The sequence below is a fragment of the Quercus robur genome, chromosome 2 (genome assembly GCF_932294415.1).
Source record: "Quercus robur chromosome 2, dhQueRobu3.1, whole genome shotgun sequence".
Lineage (NCBI taxonomy): Eukaryota > Viridiplantae > Streptophyta > Magnoliopsida > Fagales > Fagaceae > Quercus > Quercus robur.
This window is the reverse complement of record NC_065535.1, coordinates 29831026-29857002: the sequence shown is the minus strand read 5'-3', so window position 1 is coordinate 29857002 and position 25977 is coordinate 29831026. Positions and strand designations below refer to the sequence as shown.

Genomic DNA, 25977 nt, shown 5'->3' with positions numbered 1-25977 from the left:
TCTTTTCAATTTTTCCTATAATTTTTTTTAACATTTAAATTGAATTAAAAACTATTAAATTACAATCAACATATAATATTTATCTTATTTTTAACTATTCTTCTTATTATTAAATTGTCAATTTATTGTTACATTTTCTCCAACCTTTCTCATTCCTTTTACTTTTTCATCTCCTTACTACTTTCACCTTAATATTTCTATTCCTCTATCCCTTTATCTTCTTTTATTTTAGTTCTTCTTATTCTCATTTTCTTATTATAAATTTGTCATTTCTTTTCCCATTCTATGCATAATTATCTATTTTCCCATACAAAAATGTCTCTCTCTCTCTCTCTCTCTCTCTCTCTCTCTCTCTCTCTCTCTCTCTCTCTCTCTATATATATATATATATATATATATACATATATATATATATATATATATGTGTGTGTGTGTGTGTGTGTGTGTGTGTGTGTGTGTGTGTGTGTGTGTGTAGGGTGTGGGTTTGAGCACTCCTTCTGTTGGAGGAAAGGTCTCAGGCCCAACTAGCCCAATACAATGAATTTTTAGAGAGTGGGCTTAAGAACTAGGTGTTAGTCTGAACCACAATCACTGGACATGGCTAGGTGCGTACGGACCAATAAGAAAATGGGTTTGAGCATGAAATGTTGTCCCCGGGTGTTTCGTCCGAGGAGTTTGGTATTCTGCTTCTTCCACTTTCAGTACTAGATTACCGTCGTTTTCAAGACCATGTAGACTGTTGCAGTTTTCTCCTTTTTCTCTCTTCCTACCCCTTTTTTGTGATCCCCCATTCTTGGGGGGTCTCTCCCATTATATATTTCTTTCCAGTCGATCTTGACCCTCCATCTGTTGATTATGCAGGCCATTACTCAAGTGCTCATCCCATCAGCCACCTTCCCAAACCCTCTGTAAGTTGCGGCAACCAAGGCCACACTGTTCAGGGGTCCTTTCATCATTAATGCGACCAGGACGTTAGTTGGGCGCATTAAATGCGGAGGTGACAGTTTTTCCTTGAACTGCTCCTACACCATACCCTCGTGTGCGTCCTACTGTACTTGTCCTTTCTTCGGGGAACGCTCTGGGAGGTTGCCTTTGATGGCGTGCCGCTCTTTCCTACTGGAGTCTGGAATGCCGAGGATAGAATCGTCCTCAGTAACATCTCTAGGCCATTTGGATTTTCATCATATGTCCTCGGACACTTCTCCTCGACGCGGGCCTTAGGCCCAGTACAAAGTGGGCCGGGGTCGCCAAGTTCTCTGGCCTCACAATAGCCCCTCAAAGTCCTGCTGTCCAGATCCTCGGACAGAGAGGAGGGTTTTGGTAACATCAGGCTTCTGTCATGGCTTGTCAAGTCTTGTCCTTCATTAATGCTAGAATCTTTTCATATGCCCGAGACATGTTCCTGGCGCCTTGGTATATGAAGCGTGTCTTCAATGAATGTTGGCGGCTTCGTGCTCCCCACGTTCAATGGTGCGATGGTGATTTTGACGGTTGAAATTTCCTCACCTTTATGGGCGGGAAAACCCACACAGTTATTTTTAATGGGAGGTATAAATTCCCATTTGAACGAACCTGTCTCTTTACCTTTGCACTTAAGAGTTCTTGCATATATGTCCTAAGTTCAGTCAAACTTCCAGCCAAATTCAAGTTTCTTTCCAGCATAAAAAGCCTGTCCGAGGAGCTTTTCCCCATTTCTATAAGTTTTCTTCGCTCTTCAACTCGTGCTTTCCCTCTTCTAAGTTTATCTTTCTCTTGCTCCTCTCCTTCTTTCATCATCCCCTAAGTTTCTTTGGCAGTTTCTAAAGATGGGTAAATTAAAAAAGTTGGTTGAGACCGAAGAAGCGATGGAAAAATTCATCGCCGATTATAGAATACCCCCTAATGTGGGTCTGAGGTACTGTGAGGAAAGGGAGTGGCACTTTAGGAGAAAAACAGGTGAGGTGGTGATCCCCATACTTGCCTTTATAGAAGGGGGCGTGAGAATCCCCATGGGGCCAGTGATGAGGGATTATCTTAGGCACTTCCGATTAGCCCCCACCCAATGTGCTGCTAACGTGTTTAGGATCTTGGGTTGTGTGGATGCCTTAAACGAGAAAATGGGGTTAAGGTTAACCCATCATGACGTAAACTGGTGCTATAATCTCCAACTCTTGAAAGGCAAGTCCTACTATTTGAAGACAAGGGATGATAAGGTTCGGCTTATTCAGTGCCTCCCCGAGTCCAGTAAAGGGTTAAACAAGGACTTCCTCATCATATCTGGGGAATGGCACGATGGCCTTCCTTGCCCCACGGTGGAAGGGGAGCCAGGTGGGGTATCTAGAGTCGGAGAGGGATGACCCCCTTTTTTTTTGCCATTACGTCTTGCACGGTTTGGTTACTGATATGAACATGCCTTCTTTTGGCAGATCCGCACGCCTTTTAGCGGCACTTCCATCTGATCAACAAGGAAGATTTGGAAACTATTCTCAAGGCGGCGGTTTTTGTAAACGAGGCGGACAACCAAGTCAGGGCCGCTCACAAGATCTTGGGGTACGATCATATCCAGAGGTCATTCGCCAATCCGAAGTACGTGATCAGAGCTAACGATCCCTGGCTTCAGAGAATCACTGTAGTTGAGCACAGGTTTCTGATTCCCGAGAGGTCTCCTGTTCCGGAGGGCATCCCGTTGGCCGGCTCTTCTTCATCCCACCAAGTGGTGGAAGCTGAGAGTGATTAGGGTTTGCTCGAAGAAGGATTCGGTGCGTTTGACCGGGCTAGTTCGTCCGTGGATCCCGTTGGTGACTTGGGTGACCCCGACCTTTCCGAGGCGGATTTCTTGCTAGCGGGGACATCTTCTCAAGTGGAGATGGGTCTTAAAAGGAAACCTCAGACAAGCTTGTTCAACTTAATTGAGGGCCAGCTGGGGAAGGAGGCACCAGGAAAGTCGCAATCCAAACCTCCCCCTCCTCCGCCATAGCCTCAACCTGTTCAAACCAGGTCTTCCCCTGCTCGTTCGCGGACACCATCTCCCCGGCCTAAACACCCTGCTTCCCCCCAATCGACTTTACCTCCTCGGCCTGAGCCCACCGACTCAAAGAGAAAGAAGAGTTCTAAGGGTAAAGAGCCGATGGATGAGGGGAAGTCTCACACGCCTCAAAAGGAGGGCGAAGTCCCATGAGCTCAAAAGTAGCTAAAGATTGGGCCTTAAGGCCAAGGCAAGGAGATCGATGCTCAATCTGTGCCCGAGGCTTGGCTTCCTACCCCAATGCTCCACGGGGAGCCATTAATGGAAAATGCCTCCCTAAAGGACTTTCGAGGCGGCGAAGGTGCTTACGTGGCCGACGTGTTGGAGAGGACCCTGCTCCTTCCTACTGACATGAAAGAGCTGAAGAATACGAGGAGGCAGGAGGTCTTCCTCAGCGTAAAGAGGTACTTAGCCATGGTAAGGCTTCTGATACTTGTGACTTCGTCGATTTTTGCTCCTCAATTTCCCATTCATAGTGTGTTTGTTCCGATTGGCATGCCGTTCAGGCCACTTATAGGCTGGAGGATAAGGCTAAGAAGCAGAGCAGGTCCTTGGAGACCGAACGTAATAAGCGCCTGGACGCTGCTCGTACCCTTAAGAACTCCAAGGCTGACCTCACTAAGGCCAGGGAGGATCTGAAGGAGATGACCAGGCAGAGGGACAGCGCTGAAGCCGGCCTGTCTGGTGCCCAAAAGCAGGCCGAGACCCAGACAAAGCGCCTACTTGAAGCTGAAGATCAGCTGGGGATTACTAAGGAGCAGATTGTTGATCTTAAGAAGAGGCTAGCTGAGGCCAAAAACGTTGCGGAATGGGTTAGAGACGAAGCTCTAAGGGCCAAGACGGAGGCTGAATTTGCCAGGACGGAGGCCGAGACCTCCAGGGACAAAGCCAAGGAGGAGGCCTATGACTTGGGGGTGGCTGACACCCAGGCCATCCTCAAGGCTCAAATCCCTGGGGTGTGTCGGCTCTACTACTCCTAGGTCTGGAATGAAGCCCTCAAACAAGCTGGGGTGGAGGCTTCCTCTGATTTGTGGAAGGCAGAGAAGGTATACTATCCTCCGGCCATCCGCGAGACGAATCCCAAAATGGTGAGAGCTCCAGAGGAGACTGAGGCTGCTCAGCCTGAGGTTGCTTTAACCGTGTCCACCACTAATGAGCCAGCCGAGGGGAGCGAGCTTCCTAAGGTGACTGATACAAGTGGGAGCTTCAACCCCGAAGCGCCCCAGGAGGCTGTCGGATCTATAGTTGGCGTTCAAGACTCTCATGCCGAGGAGCCACCTCTCTTGGTTCAGCCCCTTCAATCCATTTCCCCAGCTGATGTCACTTAGGGCCCCGAGGCCAATCCTACCCAGCTTCCCAAGGAAAGGGATGTTTCCCAGGGTCTCGAGGCCAATTTTGTCCAGCTTCCCAAGGAAGGGACCAAAATGAAGTCGAAGAAGTAGAGATTCCGGCCAACCTTTATATTGGTTTTCTTTTTAGTTTAGTTTTTAGTTAATTTGCTTCTGTTTTAAGAATCTTGGGGTTCGTTTGTAACTGAATTCTCGACTATGTGTATGAAATTCCTTTCTTCTTTTCTCTTTTGAATCGTGTGTTTATTTCCCTTACCGATGTTACTATTACTGTAAATCTCGTGACTTATGAATTAATTATCCTATCGGGTGTGAATGGTTGTGCACATAACGTAGTTGAAGTTAAATCCCTGAATACTGCCTTACCGGCATCAAGGGGACGCTTAGTTTGCGTTTACCCATATTTTTAGGGGGCTAAGTGTATGATTCGAGGTGCCGAGCGTGTTATTAGGTCATATCCACAACTTTTGCAAATTTCGAAGTAGCGAGTCCGAGGACCATGTGAGACCTCAGAGTGACTAGTTTCCCCATAGGCTTGAGTCCGAGGACCATGCAAGACCTTGATTCTATCTAGCACTTAGATTTTCTTGGGGTGACTAGTTTCCCCATAGGCTTGAGTCCGAGGACCATGAAAGACCTTGGTTCTGTCTAGCACTTAGATTATTGCCAAAATGCGAGATGTGTAATCAAGATGGACTTAAAATCTGAACTAGACAAACACTTTTATTAATAGTAATACCTTCTCAGGTTATTTACATTCCATGGACGGGGTACAACTTTTTCATCTAAGTCTTCTAGGTAGTACGCTCCTATCCCCGCGACTGAAGTAATCCGATATGGCCCTTCCCAGTTGGGTCCATGCTTTCCCCATTATGGGTTTTTGGCAGCACCCACAACTTTCCTCAGCATTAAGTCCCCTGGTGCTAGCGGTTTAAGCTTCACGTTGGCATCATATCCTTGTTTGAGCTTCTGATGGTAATAGGCCAATTGGACCATTGCCTTCTCTCTTCGTTCGTCGATCAGGTCTAGGCTCCTCTCCAGTAGTTCGTCGTTACTATCCGAGGTGAATGAACTCGTCCTCAGCGTTGGGAAGTTTGCCTCTAGAGGGATAACGGCCTCGGCCCCATAGGTCATGGCAAAAGGCGTCTCCCCTGTCGATCACCGTGGTGCAGTCCAATAGGTTCATAGGACGTGCGATAGCTCTTCCACCCATCTTCCTTTGGCGTCGTCCAATCTCTTCTTAAGCCCATTGACTATGACCTTGTTGACAGCCTCGGCTTGCCCGTTTCCCTGAGGATAGGCTGGAGTTAAGTACCTGTTAGTGATCCCCAACTCGCAGCAGTATCTTCTGAAGGCCTTGCTGTCAAACTGGAGTCCATTGTTTGAGATGAGGGTGCGAGGGACTCCGAATCGTGTGACAATGTTTCTCCAAATGAATTTCTTAGCATCCACATCTTTGATGTTGGCCAGAGGCTCGGTTTCGACCCACTTGGTGAAGTAATCTGTGCCAACCAGTAGGTATCTCTTATTTCCTGCTGCCTTTGGGAAGGGTCCTACAATATCCAGGCCCCACTGGGCGAACGACCACAGACTGGACAGAGGGTTGAGGGCCCCGCTAGGTTGTGAATATTTGGGGCGAACCTTTGGCACTGGTTGCACTTTTTAACATACTCCAGGGCTTCCTTTTGCATCCCCGGCCACTAGTATCCCTGGGTAATGGCTCGATGTGATAGAGATCTTCCTCCTGTGTGACTCCCGCAGATCCCTTCGTGCAGCTCTTCAAGCAGCAGTTCTGATGCCTCAGGGTGGACGCATAGTAAGTATGGTCCGGAATATGAGCGTTTGTACAATTTGTGGTTCTCAGACAACCAGAACCGAGGAGCTTTTCTTCGTATTTTCTTCACCTCCGACTTTTCCTCGGGAAGGATGTCATCTTTGAGGAACTTCACAATAGGGTCTATCCAGCTAGGGCCCACTCTGACCTCATGAACATGGACCACGCCTTTGACTACTTCATTCACTCTGTCCGGGTGCTCGACGAGAATAATTCGAGGCAGATCCCCTGCCGAGGAGGTGGCAAGCGTGGCCAGCGAATCTGTATGAGTGTTTCCACTTCTGGGGACATGCGACAAGTTGAAAAAGTCGAAGCCCGGCTGTAAGCATTTGACCCGGCTTAAGTACTCTTGCATCCTTGCATCTCTGGCCTCTAATTCTCCCTTTACCTAGCCTACTACCGGCCTCGAGTCCGAGAACATCTCCACCGCCTTTCCTCCCATTTTCTGTACCATGGCAATTCCTTGTAGCAGGGCCTCATACTCGGCTTCGTTGTTCGTGGCTGAGAACCCAAGTCTTAGGGACTTCTCTATGATGGCTTCCTCGGGAGATATTAGGACTAGCCCCACTCCAGATCCTCTTTGATTTGCTGCGCCATCAACTTACACCTTCCAGCATGGGGGTCCTGGTGCAGAGATCACTCCAACCGATTTTCCATCCATGTTCTGCTCCTCTGCCACTATTTCTACTGGGGGTTCAGCAAATTCGGCTACTAAGTCAGCCAAGACTTGGCCCTTGATAGAGGTCCGAGGCATGTATTTGATGTCAAAAGCTCCTAAAAAACACTCGTACAAGGCGCATGCCTGTTCTCCCTAGCACAGCCATGATGACGTTGATCGTTCCTGTGGGTGGCCTTAGGGCAGCATCCCTCCTGGCCTCTTAAGGGCCTTGATGACCATTGGAATGATGCAGAAGGTGCTTCAGCCTTCCTTCCTGGACTAGCTGGTTTAGGTGGTTCCAGAGGTTCTTGCAGTTCTTCGTAGTGTGGCCATGGTCTTGGTGGTATTGACAATAAAGGTTCTGATCGCGCTTCAAGGGTTCTCCCGTCATCTTATTCGGCCACCTAAAGTACAGCTCGTTCTTGATTTTCTCCAAAACCCGATGTACTGGTTCTCGGAATACGGTGTTGACCTGTGCATTGGCTTTTCCAGGTCACCCTACAAAGTCCCTTCTCGAGCAGTTGCTGCTATACCGGTCCGACCTGAAATCCCTCTTCTCCTAAGAGATAACCTTCTCTTTTCCTCTTCCCAGTAACTGGTCTTCCTCCACTCGCTTGTACTTGTCGATCCGATCCATCAGTTGACGCATACTGGTGGCGGACTTGCCAGTCAGAGACTTCCGTAGGCCGTGATCGGCTGGGAGACTATTTTTGAAAGTGATAATGGCGACGTCGTCAAAGTTGTCTTCCATTTCATTGTACGTCTCCCAATATCTGTCCGAGTAGGCCTTTAAGGTTTCTCCGTCATGCATGGATAACGACAACAAAGTGCTTAAAGGCCGAGGGGCTCTGCGGTTCGTAACGAAGCAGGAGCCAAAAGCTTGGGTCAGCTGCCTATACGAGTCGATGGAGTTCGTCTTCAGACCATTAAACCACCTCATCACCACTGGTCCCAAGCTGGACGGGAAAACCTTGCACATCAGCACCTCGTTCCTAGAATGGACAGCCATCCTTTGGTTGAACTGGTTTATATGCTCCACCAGGTTTGTTCTACCGTTGTAAATGGCGAAGGTTGGCTATTGGAATCGTCAAGGAAGTACGACCCTTTCTATGTGATGCGTGAAAGGCGACTTGGAGAGCTGATCCAGTGCCTTGCTCATGGCGTCGTTTCCCAAGCCACTAGAAGATGGGCTTCTGCACCTACGCCTCTGGTGGTGTTCTTCTTCGTGAGAGAAGGTCTTACTTGGGGGAGTCCTCGATTTTCATCTATAGTCGTCGTCACTTTCATCATCGGAGGGCTCGTCGAGTTTGGAACGAGATTGCCTTTGCTGTGCATGGTGTAGCTTTCTTTTCAAATCGTCTATCTCTTACCACATGGACTGCCTATCGTTCTGTCTCTGAGACATATGGCTCCTAACTTCCTCCTGTTGCGGGGCCCGGTCGTTATTTCGTCTCTGAAGCACGTGGCTGCCCGCGCGAGAGTGGCTCCTGCTGGTTTGGGTGGTATTTATGCTTCCCTTTCAAAACTTTCCATTCTCTTCGTTTCGGTTGCGCTCGGGGTTAGGGAAGTTGCCCTGTTGCTGGGATCTGGCTGGTTCGAGCTGATAGGGGCCTGCTTGATGAGGGCCTGATCCTACCATGTCGGATCGTTGTCCTTACTAACACATAAGTTCTTCCCACAGACGGCGCCAATTGTAGGGTGTGGGTTTGAGCGCTCCTTCTGTTGGAGGAAAGGTTTCAGGCCCAACTAGCCCAATACAATGAATTTTTAGAGAGTGGTCTTAAGAACTAGATGTTAGTCTGAACCACAATCACTAGACATGGCTAGGTGCGTACGAACCAATAAGAAAATGGGTTCGAGCATGAAATGTTGTCCCCGGGTGTTTCGTCCGAGGAGCTTGGTATTCTGCTTCTTCCACTTTCAGTACTAGATTACCGTCGTTTTCAAGACCATGTAGACTGTTGCAGTTTTCTCATTTTTCTCTCTTCCTACCCCTTTTTTGCGGTCCCCCATTCTTAGGGGGTCTCTCCCATTATATATTTATTTTCAGTTGATCTTGACCCTCCATCTGTTGATTGTGCAGGCCATTACTCAAGTGCTCGTCCCATCAGCCACCTTCCCAAACCCTCTGTAAGTTGCGGCAACCAAGGCCACACTGTTCAGGGGTCATTTCATCATTAATGCAGAGGTGACAGCTTTTCCTTGAACTGCTCCTACACATACCCCCGTGTGCGTCCTACTGTACTCGTCCTTTCTTCGGAGAACGCTCTGGGAGGTTGCCTTTGATGGCGTGCCGCTCTTTCCTACTAGAGTTTGGAATGCCGAGGACAGAATCGTCCTCGGCAACATCTCTAGGCCATTTGGATTTTCATCGTATGTCCTCGGATACTTCTCCTCGGTGCGGGCCTTGGACCCAGCCCAAAGTGGGTCGGGGTCGCCAAGTTCTCTGACCCCACAATATGTTTTTGGTGGATTTTTTTTCCCGCATCTCTAATTTAGGTTAACGAATTTTCGTATTCTTTAGAATTCTACTTCGTGTTTTAAGTTGTTATCTTTTTCATTCTCTTTGATTGTTACATGTTATCCTATTGCATTATAAATATAATATATAAGAATATAATATTATTATATTACATAGCATAATTAAAATAATTTAGTGTTAATTGCTATACATTTCATTTTTACTATTTTTCTTCTCGTTTTATTTTATTCAACATTTAAATTCATCCACATCCTTCGATCATTAAATCATTTATATTTTCCCTCATTTTTTATTTTAAAAAATTACACATCATATTTTACTTAAATTCAAATAAATAAAAATCATTCTCATAAAATCTTCCCAAGAAATGTTACAATGCATCAATTGAAAAATGGAAAACAAAACACATGCCAATTTAGAAATACTAAATTTAAAATAATAATAATATCCAACCAAACATAACATAAATATACTAGTAGTTATGGATATAAACTTAATGGCAGCAAAATGGAATAAATAAAATAAATCAAAAGAGAAATCAAAAGTCAATTGGTAACAAGAAATTGAAAGCTATGAGATACTTTCTCAATACCCAGAATAAATGTTAATTTTACATGCTCTTATCAATACAATTTACACATGTAGCCTGATATAAAAAAGACCTGAGTAAATCAGGAAGGGTTTCTTGTGCTTTCTACAAAAAAAGCAAGGAACGTGCATGAAAAATTTAACATTACAAGGTGAATTCCTCTAGATCTCTAAGAGCTAACCATGCATGTGGCAATTAAATGCTGTTTGATTGAGTTATGATGGAACTGTTGATTCCTCAGCTCACCATGCCACCATCAATGGTCATTCCGCTGTTAGTTTCTCTTCCGAAGTAGCATAGATAGAGTGTTTATCTAAGAAGCACGGACATGGACACGGGTACGATATGGTGACATGAGCAATTTTTGAAATATTATAACATAAAATGACTGGTATGACACCTGCATGATACAGGTATGATACGAATACAACATGGGTACAACATCCTAAATGAAGTGTCCATACTGCCTAGGTGTTTATTGAACTGCAGATTCTGTGAAATGGGCAGATGTGGACTTCGAGTCAGCTGTTGCAAAGGGATTCCTCATTTGAGCGGCAGGACCAGAGTCTACTTCCATGGCAGAAGCTCTGGGAGGGGAAACGGGCTGCACCTCCTCTTCAGGGTAAGCAGCCTTGAACCTTGCTCGCAGACCTTCATCAACTAAACGTACTCCACGCAATTGATTACCAAGTGACATCCATCTGATAAAAGAAAGATCAGAAGCAATCCAGAAACCATGTTCAAGATATGAAGTGAAATAAAACCAATATACCCAGATGCAAGATGTTAGCAACATGACCACAAAACTGCAAAAGGCTATATTTCAAAATCACCAAGTCCCATGGCCAACTAAGAGCAAAATAAAAGGAGGCCTTTATGGTTAAGAAATACTAATAACCCAGGATCCCAGTGCCATGAGACTTCCATTTATTCAAATAAATTTAGCCTCAGGAACCCCCAAGGGCATAATAGATCAAGGTGGTCATCAAGTCTATAGAAAATCTTCAAGCATCTCCATCTCATTAATTTATCATAAAAACCACTAAGTTGGTGATAAATAAGAATGCTGTGAAGTAACGAAAAATATGATAGGAAGCACAAATATGGGACAAGAAAGCATACCCTGCATGAGTGTTGTGCATGCGAGCAAACAATTCCAGCTTTCTTGTCCTAGGACTTATCCTCTCCAGCATGGGGTACATCTGCAGAAGTGCACTTTTATTAACTCAAGTTTGTATCTTGTAAACCCAAACATATAATATTTATTATTTAAAAAAGAAAAAAAAAACTAAATAAAGAGAGCATATATAGCATGGTGAAAAGTTGTTGCAATAAGCATGTTGTAACCCAATTATAGCAAGCACTAACGTTCATAAGGGCATTCCATCAAAGGTACCAGCGAGTGTGATAATTATAAAATATGGTTCCACTAACCTCATCTGGCTTACGGCTTGTCTCTCGAACCTCAGCAACAATGACATCAGTATCAATATTCCTATTTACTTCTGGATTTCCCTTTATTCCAACAAGGCAATGCTCCTTACTGTGATTTAGCCAGTGGCCCGTCCTTCCTGTTCTAATTATTCGCTGAAGTTGATTAGTCTTCACCCAAATGATCTCCTCGACACGCTTGTACCCCCAAAGTTCTAAACTGCAAAAGGACAGTAATAAGATTGAGACCCCAGACTAGGGAATAATCACATGTAGCATGCTTGCTTCTAAGACACAACAGTGACCATCCATCAGAGAGAGACAAATATTATAGTTGGCACATAGACAAAAATTAAGTGCGTACCATTCACGTCCAAGTTCCATTGCACGTCCAGTGACCCATAGAAAAATTAGTCCATCAGTCTGCAATGCAGGAACATTCAGAGTGCGCATTTCATCATCAGCCATCGTTCCATAAGGCAATTCCATATGAATGTCCCATGGTGGATCTGCCATTATAACTCCAAATTGCCCTAAAATGTCCATTCTAAATGAACGGATATCACAATTAATCCATTGTGGTTCACCAAGTTCAACTTCTGAACAATATTCAGCACGCTTTAGTGGTTTGGGAGGAGGAAGCACATCTGGCATTTGGTCTATCTCGTAATGAACATATTTGCATGTCTGTCCATGTGGTCAAAAGTATATTACTTAATGTAAAAGGAAAAGAAAAAAATGAAACCCAATTATAACGTAGTTTCAAAGGACAAAATTTTACCTTCATGTGACGACAAGTATCTAGAAAAGAGCAGTCCCCTAAATTGATGTCAGTATGTGGGGCAATGATTCGCCGAAAATGAACCTGGAAAGAGTAGAATTTTTCAATACAAAGAAGGAAAATATCAATATTAAGATCAACGTAATATCTGGAAGATGAAATTGTTCAAAACAAAGTCAAATGATTTCAGACAAATAATAATAGTGTATACAACTAAATTTTCAAATGAGATCTCTTTTTTCGGACATGGAAACCTTATCTAATGAGATTGTATACCAAACTGCATTTTTAAAAGAAAAAAAAGGCCAGCCTATTGCCCATCACCAGTGTGTTGGCACCACCAAATGAACTAACACCTGTTTCTGCAATTAATTAAGAGGTCAAGCCTTGGTGCGATGGCAAGTGCCTTCCACCAAAAGTGACAAGTCACGGGTTTGAGTCTGGGAATCAACCTCTCCAATAAATGGGAGGTAAGGCTACCTACCATGGCCTCTCCCAAACTCCGCAAAAGGGGGAACTTTGTGAATTGGGTATGACCTTTATTTTCTACAATTAATTAACTTGTTGGTATTATTAAATCACACAGCTCATAGCTGAAGAGACCTTCAGCCATAAGGGAGAGCACATCATGCAGCAAAACTGTATGTTTGTCCAGCACAACATTTAACAACTAACCAGGATAATATATACCAGCATGGGTTTAAAAAACCAAAGAAAAGCCAAATCCCAATGTCTCCCTCCTATTTTCTAATATTTCATATCATCAGAATACGTGCTCTATTCTCATGTAATAAGTATGTTTTTCAGCAACAACCAATTGAAAGATAATGTTAGTGTTCATCCACTAAAAGCATTAGGTTAACATCCTAATGTCAAAAGAATGAACTAACGTCAATTTGTCACCTGACTATAATTGATTCCTATTCCTACAATGAAATCCAATTACCTACACTATACTTTGACTTGTGCTACACTTAGGGTGAGATCCAGATTTTTAAAAGAGAAGTTGATTGAGGTTTTTTGTGTTGATTTGAGTATTATGCTGATCTAGACATTTTCTTTTCTTCTCACAAAGAATCAACCATCCAACTAAAGTATTTTCTTAGATTTTACCCAGTATGATCTTGCTTTAAGTCATGCTAGCATGCAGATATATTTAAAGCACAGTTATTAGTTTGTCCAAAGACCATTGTGCATGACCTGAAGCTTTGACCAAATGCCTGTCCTATATAAGCATGTGTGTGTGTTTGTTAAGCAATAAGCACAAGTAAAATGATAATTACAAAATTATGGAAACACAAATATAGGATCATATCCAACATGTTCTATGCTACTAGAAGTCCACTTACTAACCTTCTCACATGCCATAAAGGAACCAGTTTGACGACGGCAATCCTCTTTTGTTAGGGATGTACAGTACTCCTTCAGGTTTGGACCACCTATGGTTTTGAACTGAAAACAAAATTTTGAAACGAACATTAACACAAAATGATTTATGCAAGGAATAGTATTTTAACTAAAAAAAAAAAACATTTTTCAGGCATTCCTAAGATGCAAATATCATTAAAATCCTAACAAGTTTGGCACAGAAGAAAGTTTACAGCTAAAGCACTTCTAATGTCTAACTTACGAGACCATAACATAATTGACTATTCAAACTTTCAGAAACATGGATTTTTAATCTCCATCAACAGTCTTCTAAACAGAAGCATACATCAAAACACACACAATCATAACAGAAGACTCCAAAAGTTCCACAAACACCTTTTCAGCTACAGCAGTTTCCCTAGCAGTGGGGCGGTGAATGAGGTCCAAAAGCTCCTCACCAGTCTTTGATTTCTGCAACTCCATAAAAGACTTCTTCTTCAACAAAGCCTCAAGATCCTTCATGTCATCCTCTTCAGTCCTAGGCTTCTGCAGCATTGCAGTATTCACCCCACCACCACCAATCGGCAATGGTGGACTCGGCCTATGCATTGGATGCACACCAACCCCTCTACCCATCCCCATCATCCCCATACCTCTAGGACCCCTTGACCCCATTATCCCACCCGGCTGCATACCACCCAAATGTGACGGCCCACCAGGCCCCATCCACATATCTTGCATTGCCCCCCTTTGCACATGCCCTCCGAACACTCCTCCACCATTATTCACATTCCCATCACTCAAACTCATATTTTCCAGAAACTGCTTACTCTCAGGCAATTCTCTCATAAGCTTAGTCCTATCATTTATTGACATAACCATGACTCTAGATTTTCCACTCACTTCAAAATCGTCTAACACAATCACATTATTATCCTCATTTATTGATCTCAACGCCACCTCTACAGCCCATATAGCCCCAGAATCACCACCCAACTCTCTCAACGCAGCTTTCTCAGCCGCGGTCGCATTCTGGTCATTCTCCAACTTCCTCAACACCGTGGACGAGTCTATAGGCGTAAAGGGTACTCTCCCCAACAAACAAACAGCCACCATAGACCTCACTAAAGCTAACGGACTCCCACTCTCATCAAAACCAGGACTAAACCTCTCACTCTCAGATTTCCCAACAGGGTTTAACGCAGTCGCTGCGTTTTGAGCATTGGTGGGCAATTTGGTGGGCTTTGTGGGTTTGATGGGGTTGGGGTTTGGGAGACAAGGTGTGGGAGTGAAAGGTCTGTTGTTGAAAAAGGAGACGACTTTGAGAGAGAGATCGAGGGAGGAAACGATGTTTGGGACTTGGGTCTGGAGAGAAGCGAGGAGGTCGAGATGGGTGTTGTGTTGGGACTCCATTCGAGATTGGAGGTTCTTCATTCGACCTACGCTGTCTTGGTTGTTACCCTCTGAGTGGGTCTCCATAGATGCCTAACTTTAAAGCCTAAACCAAAGGAACAAGAAAGAAAGAAAATTTGATTGAAGAGAAGAAGGGTTTAACAAAAGGGAGATCAGACAGAAGAGAGAGGGGAAGAGAAGAGAGAATTTGAGAAGACAACAGTTTCTAAGTTTTTGTTTTGGGTTTCGTGAGAAGGTCCACAACTTTGTGGTTCCAAATGCGTGGGCCTAAAACTAAGGCCTTATAGGATTGTAAAGGCCTTTTTCTTTTTTTTTTAGTATAATGGAGTAAAGGAGTTGTGAAAAACTAACTATGTTTGGTAATAGTTTTTATTTTTTTATTTTTAAAATTTTATTTTTGGAAATATGAAGAAAAAATAATTTTTTTGTATTTTTTAAATCAAAAACATGTTTGATTAGTTGAAAATTAAAAAATAGTTTTTTGAAAAAAAAAATAAAAAATACTAAAATAAGTTGTTACTAGGATTTGAATTCTAATGTTAACTCATTAAATGAGACAGATCCATTAAATTAAATAAGTATTTTTATTGACTTTTAAAAATTTGAAACTGAAAAAAAAAAAACCTTTTGCATGTATTCTTTTTCCTTCACAAATTGAGTTTTGAGAACAGTTTTTGTTTTTTGTTCATTTTTTGTTGCCAAACAAGTTTTTTAGTCTCAAAAATAGAAAATTATTTTTGTAAACAGAAAATAAGGGAAAAAATTGTCACCAAACATACCCTAAATCTTCTCTCTTATCTAAAAAAAAAAAAAAAAACCTTATATTTTTAATTATATTAGTATAAGCCCTACCCTTTGATTATTTTGATAATCAAAATCTCCCTCTCACTCTATTAAATTTTGATTTATTCAACCATTATATTTCACTGTTTTATTTCCTCCTATTAGAAATATAAAGAGGATAGTTTTATAAAAAAAACTCAACTAGAAATAATTATCCATCTTTCTCTCACTAATGAAAAACACCAATGTTGTCTTTAAAAAAAATGGTTTTTAAAAAAAAAAAAAAAAAAGTGTATTAGTGTTAAATTTCTTGTTGTTACGACAGAATCTAACAAAATAGGATAAGGGTTTTGATCATAATATTTGCAAGTAAGGATGATCCTATGGCATCCATTTAGGTGCATTTAAGAATGAATAAGGCATCAAATGTTCATACCTAAGTTTAATATTTTCGATATTTCTTTTGGAATTTTTTTGTTAATTATGGGCAAAAAGTTTGTAAATTGCAAGGATAACATTTGTTAGAGTATGCAAAATCTTCATCCTTGATTATTTTATTTTACTAAAAGAAGAATAAGATATTTTATTGACTTATCTATATAGTTAGTTATTGTTTCTTATTGTGATTTTTATTATTGAGATGCAATGAATTTTTTAATATTTATATATATTTTAAATAAGTTATGGAAATCAAGTCATTATGAAAATATATGCAAAAGAACAAGCCAATTTTATTAGAATATTGTGGGGCCAAGGAACTTAGCAACCCCGGCTCACTTTGTACTAGGCCCAAGGCCCGCGCCGAGGAGGGAAAAATGCCCGAGGATGTATGAAGAAAGCCCAAACGTCCTAGAGATGATGCCGAGGACAATCTTGTCCTCGGCACTCCAGACCCTAGAAGGAAAGGACGGCACGCCGTCAAAGGCATCTTCCCAAAGCGCCCCCAGAAGAAAGGACGAGTACAGAAGGACACACACGGAGGTATGGTATGAGAGCAATTCAAGGAGAAGCTGTCACCTTCACACTGAATGCACCCAACTAACGTTCTGGCCGCATTAATGAGGAAAGGATCCCTGAACAGTACGGCCTTGGTTGCCGCAACTCACAGAGGGTTTTGGGAAAGTGGCTGATGGGATGAGCACTCGAGTGATGACCTGCACGATAAACAAGTGGAGGGTCAAGATCGACTGGAAAGAAGTATATAATGTGAGAGACCCTCCAAGATGGGGAGATCGCGCAAAAAGAGTAGGAAGAGAGAAAAGGGAGAAAGCGGTGTCAATCTGCATGGTCTTGAAAACCGCCGTAACCTAGTACCGAAAGTAGAAGAAGAAGAATACTAAGTTCCTCGGACGAAACGCCCGAGGACAGAGCCCCACACTTTAATCCATTTCCTTATTGCTCAGCCCGCATCTAACTGTGTCCAGTGATTGTGGTTCAGACTAAGACCTAGTTCTTAAACCCATTCTCTAAAAATTTATTGTATTGGGCCAGTTAGGCTTGAGACCATTCGTCCAATAGAAGGAGTGCTCAAACTCACCCCCCTATAAATATGATATAAATATACATCGAATTTTATAACTAGATTAAAAATAAATTCAAAAATGAAATTTGGATTAGTTTCAAACAAGTTGGAAGTAGTTTTTAAATATCCTTTTGAAATAGATCTACATTTGGTGTATTTGATAAAATAAAAGTGCAATTAAAATATATCTTGGATCATTTATTGATCTTTCACTTTAATACTTTACAATAATATAGATATAGATCGTTTGTAATATTGATCTTCAAGTATAAAATTTTACAATAGACATCTTAAATGAGATTAATTTGTTTTGTTTGTCCTACAATTCAGAATTAATAACTTAATGATTGGTTGGGTGATTGAGATGCTAAATTCAATTGTTGAAGCCAAATTGTAATAGGACTAGCCTCATCACACGTGCTTCGCGCGTGTAATAAACCTTCTTTTTTTTTGGGAAAAAAAAAACTCTGTGTTTTTATTATATATATAATTTTTATTTTGTAAATCTAATTTATAAGTGGATAAAGCAATTTGAAAATTAACAGGAAAGTGGTCCTATTTTTTAGACAATATTTTAGTGGGAGTTAGAGTTGCATTTTTATCGGATTGTCTTAATTTTGTCTCTACTTAAAGATAAGGGTATAGATGCATTTTTGAACTAAAAAATGAGGAATCCAAACAGGAGAAACCCCTTAAATAATAGTATAGATAACCCCTGATATGGTCAAAACCAAAACATGTTAAAGTTTAGTCGAGTTTGGCAGTGTAGGTCAACTTTACCTCACATATCAAAAATAGAAACCATGGTTGCCTGGTTGTACACTTTTCTTACACAGTCCTTTCTCTACCAATGTACCTCAGACAAGTTCATTTGAAAATTAATTCCTAAAACCATTAAATTAGGATGATTATATGGAACATTTCTTTTATTTGCTGGGAATCATTGTCATGACCCAAATCTGATACTGTATTTGTGACCATGGTCAACATGCTAATATTAAGTTTGAACCTGATATTAACAAGAACCAACTAAACTTTTAAACAAAAGATTTCCTTTTTTTATTTTCATTCTTATTTCTTTACTTTCTTGATATAATATTTCACTTGATATTTAGAGCATCTACATTGTACTCAAGGGATAACATAATCCACTAGTTATTCAAATTCCTTGCTTTCACATAATACATTTCTAATTACATTAAAATATACAGCTCTTATAAGAAGATCCTAAAATACACAACACTAGAAAGCTAAACATCAAACTGCCAAAATAGGGAGCTAAACTTTTAAAACTAAAACTAGCTTTTTCCAAAACTCGACTAAGGCTCCTTTTGCTCCATAATAAAATCCATTGACTGAAAGAGTGGAAGGAGTAAGCTACACAGCTCAGTAAGGGTAAGTTACACAAGAATTTAATAAGAGTGCATGTAAACCAAAACATTTTATCTAAAACTTTATCTTTAAAGAACACTAAAACCTTTCATCATAAACTTTATCTTTAAAGCACAATAGAACTTTAAAAAACAACTTTTCTTTTCATTAGAAGCAACTTCTTTTCATGAGAGTTTTTAACTTTTCATTATGCTCATAATGCATTTCAACAAAATCATTCTCTCATGATCATAAAATAACATAGATGTTCATAAATAATATATATATTGGTTAGTCCATGTCTGATAAGTATTTACAAATTTGGGAGGCTTCCAGCACATTGTGCCAAGCATCCAGCATTTTCCGCAATGCTAGGGATTCCTGAGATCATATCATAACATAGATCATCAACCATAGGGGTCGGTTGGCATCCTCCACAAGTTGACCGTTCTCAATAAGGGCGGGTACAACAGAGTCATCATCACTTTCAATGGCCAATCACATAACATTTTTCATGGAAATCCAGTAATTTAACCCCTACTGGCCAGTTCAAATCATACTAGAGGACATAACCCGAAAATATTTCATACTTATACATCATATTGAAATTCATACTTTTACATAACATTTCATAATTATTGCATTTTCATTATTTTCTTTGAATGTCATGTTTGTGAAATAAGTAATAATATCAATATGCTTCAATCATATACTTTATATTTTGTAAGCATCACAAACATATTTGTGTCTAGAACATGACTGTATGTAATATCTCTATTCAAAACCTTTTAATCCATACTAATCTTTTTAAAATAACCTCATGACTTATCAAATGCCCATATCACTTATCTCTTACCTGAAAGCAGAGGAACTGAGAGCCTAAAGTCAAAGGTGCTTAGACTTGAGTGCTAGTAACACCTAAACCAATTATTAAAACTTGTTACTATTAATTCTAACTTAAGCATTGACTTATAGATACATCTTAAAACCTAACTCTCAAAAATCATGTAAACCCTAATCCCATCTCAATAGGTTCCTAGAACACAAGATACATATATCAAACAACATGATTCACATAACCAAGGAAAAATCATTATATTCTTGTTTATGTTCCAATCATATAATGAAGGAAACACATTCAATTCAAATGCAAGGGTTTAAGAATTCATTAGGTTTTACAAATTGTCTATCAAATGCAAGGTAAATGAATTGTTCTGAAATGACATTTTCTAAATAACCAAATAGCATTGTATTAACAAGTCATTCTTAATTAAGCAACTTTAGGGCTGGGCAGCCATAAGGTAGCATAGAACTCAGTCATTGCAAACCAATTTCTTATAGTCATTTAGGGTTATACTTAAAACTTAAAACAAGGACTTAGCTTCAACCAGCACATGAAAATAAATATTTTCACACTCTTCAAAGCTGAATCTTATAAGTTTTGGTTTCATATTTCATATGAGTTAACCCACATGGAAAACAGGCACAAATCAAAGGTTATAAGAAGTAGAAATTCCAAATAAATTCTTAAGATTAAAAACTTTCTTAGAATTTACCATATAAATTGTATTTATAATCCATATTATACTTATTAAAATGACAGTTCAATTTACAAAATTTCGGGTTCATTAAGGCACTGGGTACCAGATGCTTTCTACCACAGTTCTTTTCAAAGTTCAATGAATTGTTATGTAAAAGTATTTATTGGAGCATTTTAATATTATTTAATTAAAATGAATTTATATGACAATATAAATGTAAAGATGTGGGAGATAATAAGGACGATAAGGAGTTAATGAAAATATTTAATCTCATATTGAAAAGGAGAGAGACTATTTTATTCTTTTTAATTGTGGTGAATAATGAGCTAATATGTATTGATTCAGATATTGGGCTAAATACGTGCACAAGAAAGAGATGAAGGGAGGAGGTGCCAAAAACTCCTTAATGATGGACTAGTTGTTTAGGCCTTTACATTCTTCAGAAACTCCTTATCTCATCTATTAATTGTGTAATTCTAGCCTACCAGATTTATATCCAGCAATTAATCTTGTAACACCCACATCATCATAATTATGGACCTAATTAATCAAGCTAATTTGGGTATAATATCGTGAGACCCATTAAGCCTATAAATAGACTCATTTAGACTAATTTCCAATATACACCAAAAAATTCAGCAATTACAAGCATTTTTATACACTAAAAAATAGAGAGGTTCTTGGTAAGGAAGGGTGTTATTTCTGATGGAGTTTTGGGCTTGAACACTTTGGGCAGATGTTGTTTTAGCCATATGACATTTGTTGGGTTATTATATCCTGGGGGAGATAAGTCAGAGAAGGTTTGCACCAGTTGTAAAGATTAGTCAATCAAGGGTTTGAATCTCTTTAAAAAGAGTGAATGTAGCGCCTTAATCCAAATAGTGTTGTGTAATTTTTCTCTTCAAATCAATAATATTCAGAAGTATTATTTAGTTTCTCTTTGTGTTATTTTCATTATTATTGTGTTTGCACCAACAATTTTAAGGAGATTCGAACACATGGAATTTACACAAAAGAAACCAAATGATATTGTTGGAGATCTCAACAAGCCCTTTCACTTTAAGGGTGCCCACTTCAAGAGGTAGAAAGGAAATGTCATCTTCTACTTGAGTCTTCTCAAAGTTGCGTACATCCTCACTAAAAAGAATCCTTCCAAGGTTTGCACCAATAAGATGAGTAAGGAAGAACTTCGTCTCCATCAAGCAAAAATAGATAAGTACACAAAAGATGAATACAATTGTCGCTCTTATCTTTTGAATTGTCTTACTGATCATTTCTATGACTATTATGATACAAGTTATAATTTTGCCAAGAAAATTTAGAAATTAAGCTTTACAAAGCAAGTACGATACCGAGGAGGCCAGTTCAAAGAAGTATGCTACTAGTAGATTTTTCCATTACCAAATGGTGGATGAAAAATCATTGGTGGATCAAGCACAAGACTTCTAGATGATTGTGGTAGAATTGAGATCTGAAAGCATAAAGATTGGAGATAATTTGGTGGTAGCTGACATAGTTGATTAACTAACACAATCTTGGAGGGAGTTTCAAAAGACTTTGCGGCACAAACAAAAGGAGGCATTCTTGGAGACTTTGATTACACGCATCTGTGTGGAGGAGGGGGCTAGAGGACAAGATGCACTCATGACACAAGAGAGTAATGGCAATTCCATCACAAAGGTAAACCTTATTTTTGCCAATAATAATATGCCCAAAAATCATTTTCCTAGAAATGGTCAATTGAAGCCTAAAAAGAGAGTTTTCAAAAATAATAATAGACCTCAAGGAAGGAGAAACCTGAATAAAAATAATAAGAAGAACCAATGACCCCTTTCACAAGATCAATTTAATAGATCTTGTTTTGTCTGTGGCAAGAGTAAACATATTGTTTGATTTTGCAAATTTCGAAAACATAAATCTGTTTCGCAGGCTAAAGTAATTGAAGAACTTTTAATGGCTATAATTATAGACATTAATATGGTGCAATATGTTGAAGGGTGGTGGCCAGATTCTAGTGCTAATAGGCATGTCTGCTATGACAAAGATTGATTCAAGTTGTACACTCTTTGAAAAAGGAAAAAAAATTATGCTTGCTGACTCTAGCAAAACCAAGGTTCTTGGGAGTGGTGAGGTTGATTTGAAATTCAAATTTGGACGTGTGCTAGCTTTGAAAGATGTGCTTTACACTTCGTCCATGAGGAAGAATTTGATGTCAAGTTTTTTGCTTAACAAGGCTGGCTTCAAGCAGACTATGGAATCTGATAATTATGTAATCACTAAAAAGGGTTTATTTATGGGCAAGTGTTATGCTTGTGATGAAATGTTTAAATCAAATGTTGAGAATAATAAAGCATCTACCTGTTCAGTTTATATGCTTTCTTCTATTAATTTTTTGCATGCTAGTTTTTGTCATATAAATAGTAGATATGTGGGAATCATGAGTAGTTTAAGATTAATTCCAAGTAGGTGTGTCCAAACCAATCTAGACTTGACCAAAACCGTTCGAACCGACTCGACCTGGTCAAATATGGGTCGACTCCGAATAAGTTTCAATTGGATACGAGTATAGACATTTAAATTCGATGATATTTGGTTCGGATGTCAGATTTGTATATTTGCAACCTATAATCGAATCAACCAAGGCTTGTGAGTTAAATAACTTTTTCTACATGTTTAACAGGTATCTCTACTTGATTGGCTTTTAAAATTCTAGCTCTTTGCATGGCTGACACGTATTGAAGCCTTATCTATTCCATTCCCTTTTTCTATGCAAACTTGTCTCATAATTTTTTAAACTTATATATTATCCTTATCAAACATTACCTCTGATCTGAAGCTTTGACTCTTGGGATTTCTCTTTGAAATCAAAAGCTAAAAACGAAATTCTTCTCATTTGCAAGTGTGAGTTCCTTTATCATCATTCTCTTTGAAATAAAACACAACTCATCAGTCTTATCCCTTTCTATTGTCACTTACTCTAGCTTATCACTTCTACAATTTTCTGGTACTGTGAGTGCAGCAATTGGCCATGGGTAATATGAGTATGGTGAGGTGGCTATAGTGGTGGTTATGGTGCGATTTGATGTTGTGCATTGTACTGTGTTTGGGTTTTTTTTTTTTGGTTGTAGATCTAAAGCCAACCGCTAGCCTGACCGAATTCGTCTATAAACCCAAAGGCAAACAGTAGTCGAAGACCTGATGATTGTCGATCGACAGTGGGTGACATACTCCAACACTCGATGTGATTGGGTTGAGTCATGGGTTGACCTTCAACCCGAGTCTGACCGATCTGTGGACACCCCTAATTCCAGGGCTATCAAAAGCTTTTGAAAAATGTGAAACTTGTAGTCCAGCTAAGATTAAAAAAGGCCCCATAAAAGTGTTGTTAGAAATACCGAATTGCTTGAGTTAATTCACTCTGATTTATGTGAATTTGAGGAAATTTTAACTCATGGAGAAAATAGATATATTATCACTTTTATTGATGATTTTTCAAAATATACAACTGTTTATTTGTTGAAAAATAAAAGTGATACTTTTGAAAAATTTCAAGATTTTTTAAAAGAAGTTGAAAATCAATTCAGTAGAAAAATAAAAAGAATAAGAAGTGATAGAGGCTGTGAGTATGAATCAAGTGCATTCAACCAATTTGTTCAATCTTTGGGAATTATCCATGAAACTATTGCACCATATTCACCTGCTTCTAAAGGCGTGTGGCTAAAAGAAAAAATAGAACTTTAATTGAGTTAAAAAATGTCATGTTAATTGAATTTAGTGTACTTTTACATTTTTGGGGTGAAGTTGTTTTAACTACATGTCATGTTTTGAATAGGGTGCCACATAAAAAGTCACATACCACACCCTTTGAGATGTAGAAAGGACATAAGCCAAATTTGGGATATTTGAGAGTATGGAGTTGTCTTGCTTATGTAAGGCTTACTATAAGAGTTGCTACTTGTGATTTTCTTGGCTATGCAATTAATGGTACAGCCTATAGATTTTTTGATCTTGAAAACAAAATAATTTTTGAATCTGATGATACAATTTTTCATGAAAAAAAAAATTCCTTATAAATTGAAAAATAGTGGAGGTGAAGAAAATATTTGGTCACAACCTAGTTCTTCTACTTCTCATTAACAAAATCAAGAAAATTTTGAAATAGAACCTAGATCCAAATAGTGTTGTGTAATTTTTCTCTTCAAATAAATAATATTCAGAAATATTATTCAATTTTTCTTTGTGTTATATCCATTATTATTGTGTTTGCACCAACAATATTTATAGAGGAAGGTAAGAGATAATCATAACTTTAAATTACAAGGCAAATATCATATAATTAAGTCTACTTGACCATGACCACCGCGCAACTTTGGCGCGATAGTCATTCCACAAATATAAGTGCTTATGGGGTGTGGAGGTAAGGACCGGGGTTCAAGTTTAGGAGGGAACTTTACACATATATACACTTAGATTAGGTTAGAATAGAATTTCTATATTGTATTTAAAAAAAAAAAAAAAAAAAAAAAAAAAAAAAAAAAAAAAGAGAAGAAGAAGATCGAAGTCTACTTGACTACGTGTCTTCACAATTAAATTATACTTCTCTAATATCGTCTGTACATACATAAAAACTATTGAGTGGCTCCATTTATATCACTCTTTATAATTCTTTATTAATTATTCTCAAGTTCTTTATGTTCATTACTAAGACCTTTAGGTTCTATTCCAAGCCTAGAAATGAGATGCATAGTCAAAAGAGCATAGAAAGATCATTAATGTCATAATATGTCGATTACATGTGTTATCAATGAAACATGATTAAAAGATCAATTGATTGAATTGCAAATCAATGAAAGAAGTCTTGAAGTAGCTATACAGCTCAAACAACATAGCTGGAAAGGATAGAATGTGAAAACAGATTCCTTCCAAAAGATCAAATATAAACTACAATCCAATTCAAAATAGGTTTGCGTATTTTTATGCATGAACTGTCCAATTTTACATTATGTCTTTAGCAATTGAAGTTGAAACTACTTAAATCATGGAATTCCAACAAGGATACTTAAATATTGAATCACATAACAACAGATATGCACAGCCAAGGCAAACAATTCCATGGAAGCATTACTTACACAAAATTGATATTAGAATCAGTTTTGGACTTGGGTTGAATATCAAATTGGCTCATTTTCTTTAGGTTTATCTCATAAGAGTTCCCTCTATCTCTCTTCAAATTTTCTGGTCGAAATAGACAGCAAAGGAATCATTTTGGTAAGTGAAACAACATGGTTGCATGACAAAGTAGGAGGTGGACATAAGGAAGCATGAGGTGGCAAGAGCCAAGAGGGAGGTGGCGTCAACTAAGGCAGGTTATGGCATGAGAAAAGCAGGACTTGACAAGAAGAATAGGAAGAGGTGTCATGACTTGGAAACTTACTACTTAATTGCAAATTAGTTCCCAATTTCCTGCCTAATTGAACAAAGTCCTTATTCTTTAAAATTTTATGCAATGGCACCCTTTTTTTCCTTCCACATAATTTAAGTGTCCTCTTTTATTCCTAAATTTCCATTTACTTAAAATACTACTTGATTATCATTAATTAATGAAATGATATAGACATACTTAATTATTGGGGTTAGAGGTGCGGGATATTACAATCGTTGTAGTAGTAGTCCATTGATGTCACTGATAAAGCAAAAGACCCCAATTTCATTACTAAAATGAAATTTTTGAACACGTCATGTAAAGAAAAGGCTCAATTGCTATTGCTGCTAAGTGACCATTTGTCTTTTATTTTATGTTCAAAGATAGATAAACCATATAGTGAACACGAACCGCTTACTGAAAATCATT

The 25977-nt window shown here is 39.3% G+C and overlaps 1 protein-coding gene across 1 annotated transcript; it reads right to left on the bottom strand.

Moving 5' to 3' along the window:
- Positions 1 to 9880: 9880 nt before the first annotated feature.
- On the bottom strand, positions 9881 to 15126 carry LOC126713251 (N6-adenosine-methyltransferase MT-A70-like). The gene is made up of 7 exons (XM_050412957.1): positions 13893 to 15126; positions 13482 to 13580; positions 12129 to 12212; positions 11712 to 12034; positions 11351 to 11567; positions 11039 to 11118; positions 9881 to 10617 (listed from the first exon to the last, which is right to left on the bottom strand). The coding sequence occupies exons 1-7, from the start codon at positions 14973 to 14975 to the stop codon at positions 10392 to 10394; spliced, it is 2112 nt and encodes a 703-aa protein (XP_050268914.1). The 5' UTR covers positions 14976 to 15126; the 3' UTR covers positions 9881 to 10391.
- Between the last annotated feature and the right edge of the window lie 10851 nt (positions 15127 to 25977).

What these genes read in the sequence shown, in the direction of transcription:
- LOC126713251 (XM_050412957.1), bottom strand. Translation starts at nt 14,975, where the DNA reads ATGGAGACCCACTCAGAGGGTAACAACCAAGACAGCGTAGGTCGAATG. An exon ending in CAAGCCGTAAGCCAGATGAG is followed by an intron (nt 11,119 to 11,350) that starts GTTAGTGGAACC and finishes GCACTTCTGCAG; the next exon opens with ATGTACCCCATGCTGGAGAG. An exon ending in ATGCACAACACTCATGCAGG is followed by an intron (nt 10,618 to 11,038) that starts GTATGCTTTCTT and finishes TTCTTTTATCAG; the next exon opens with ATGGATGTCACTTGGTAATC.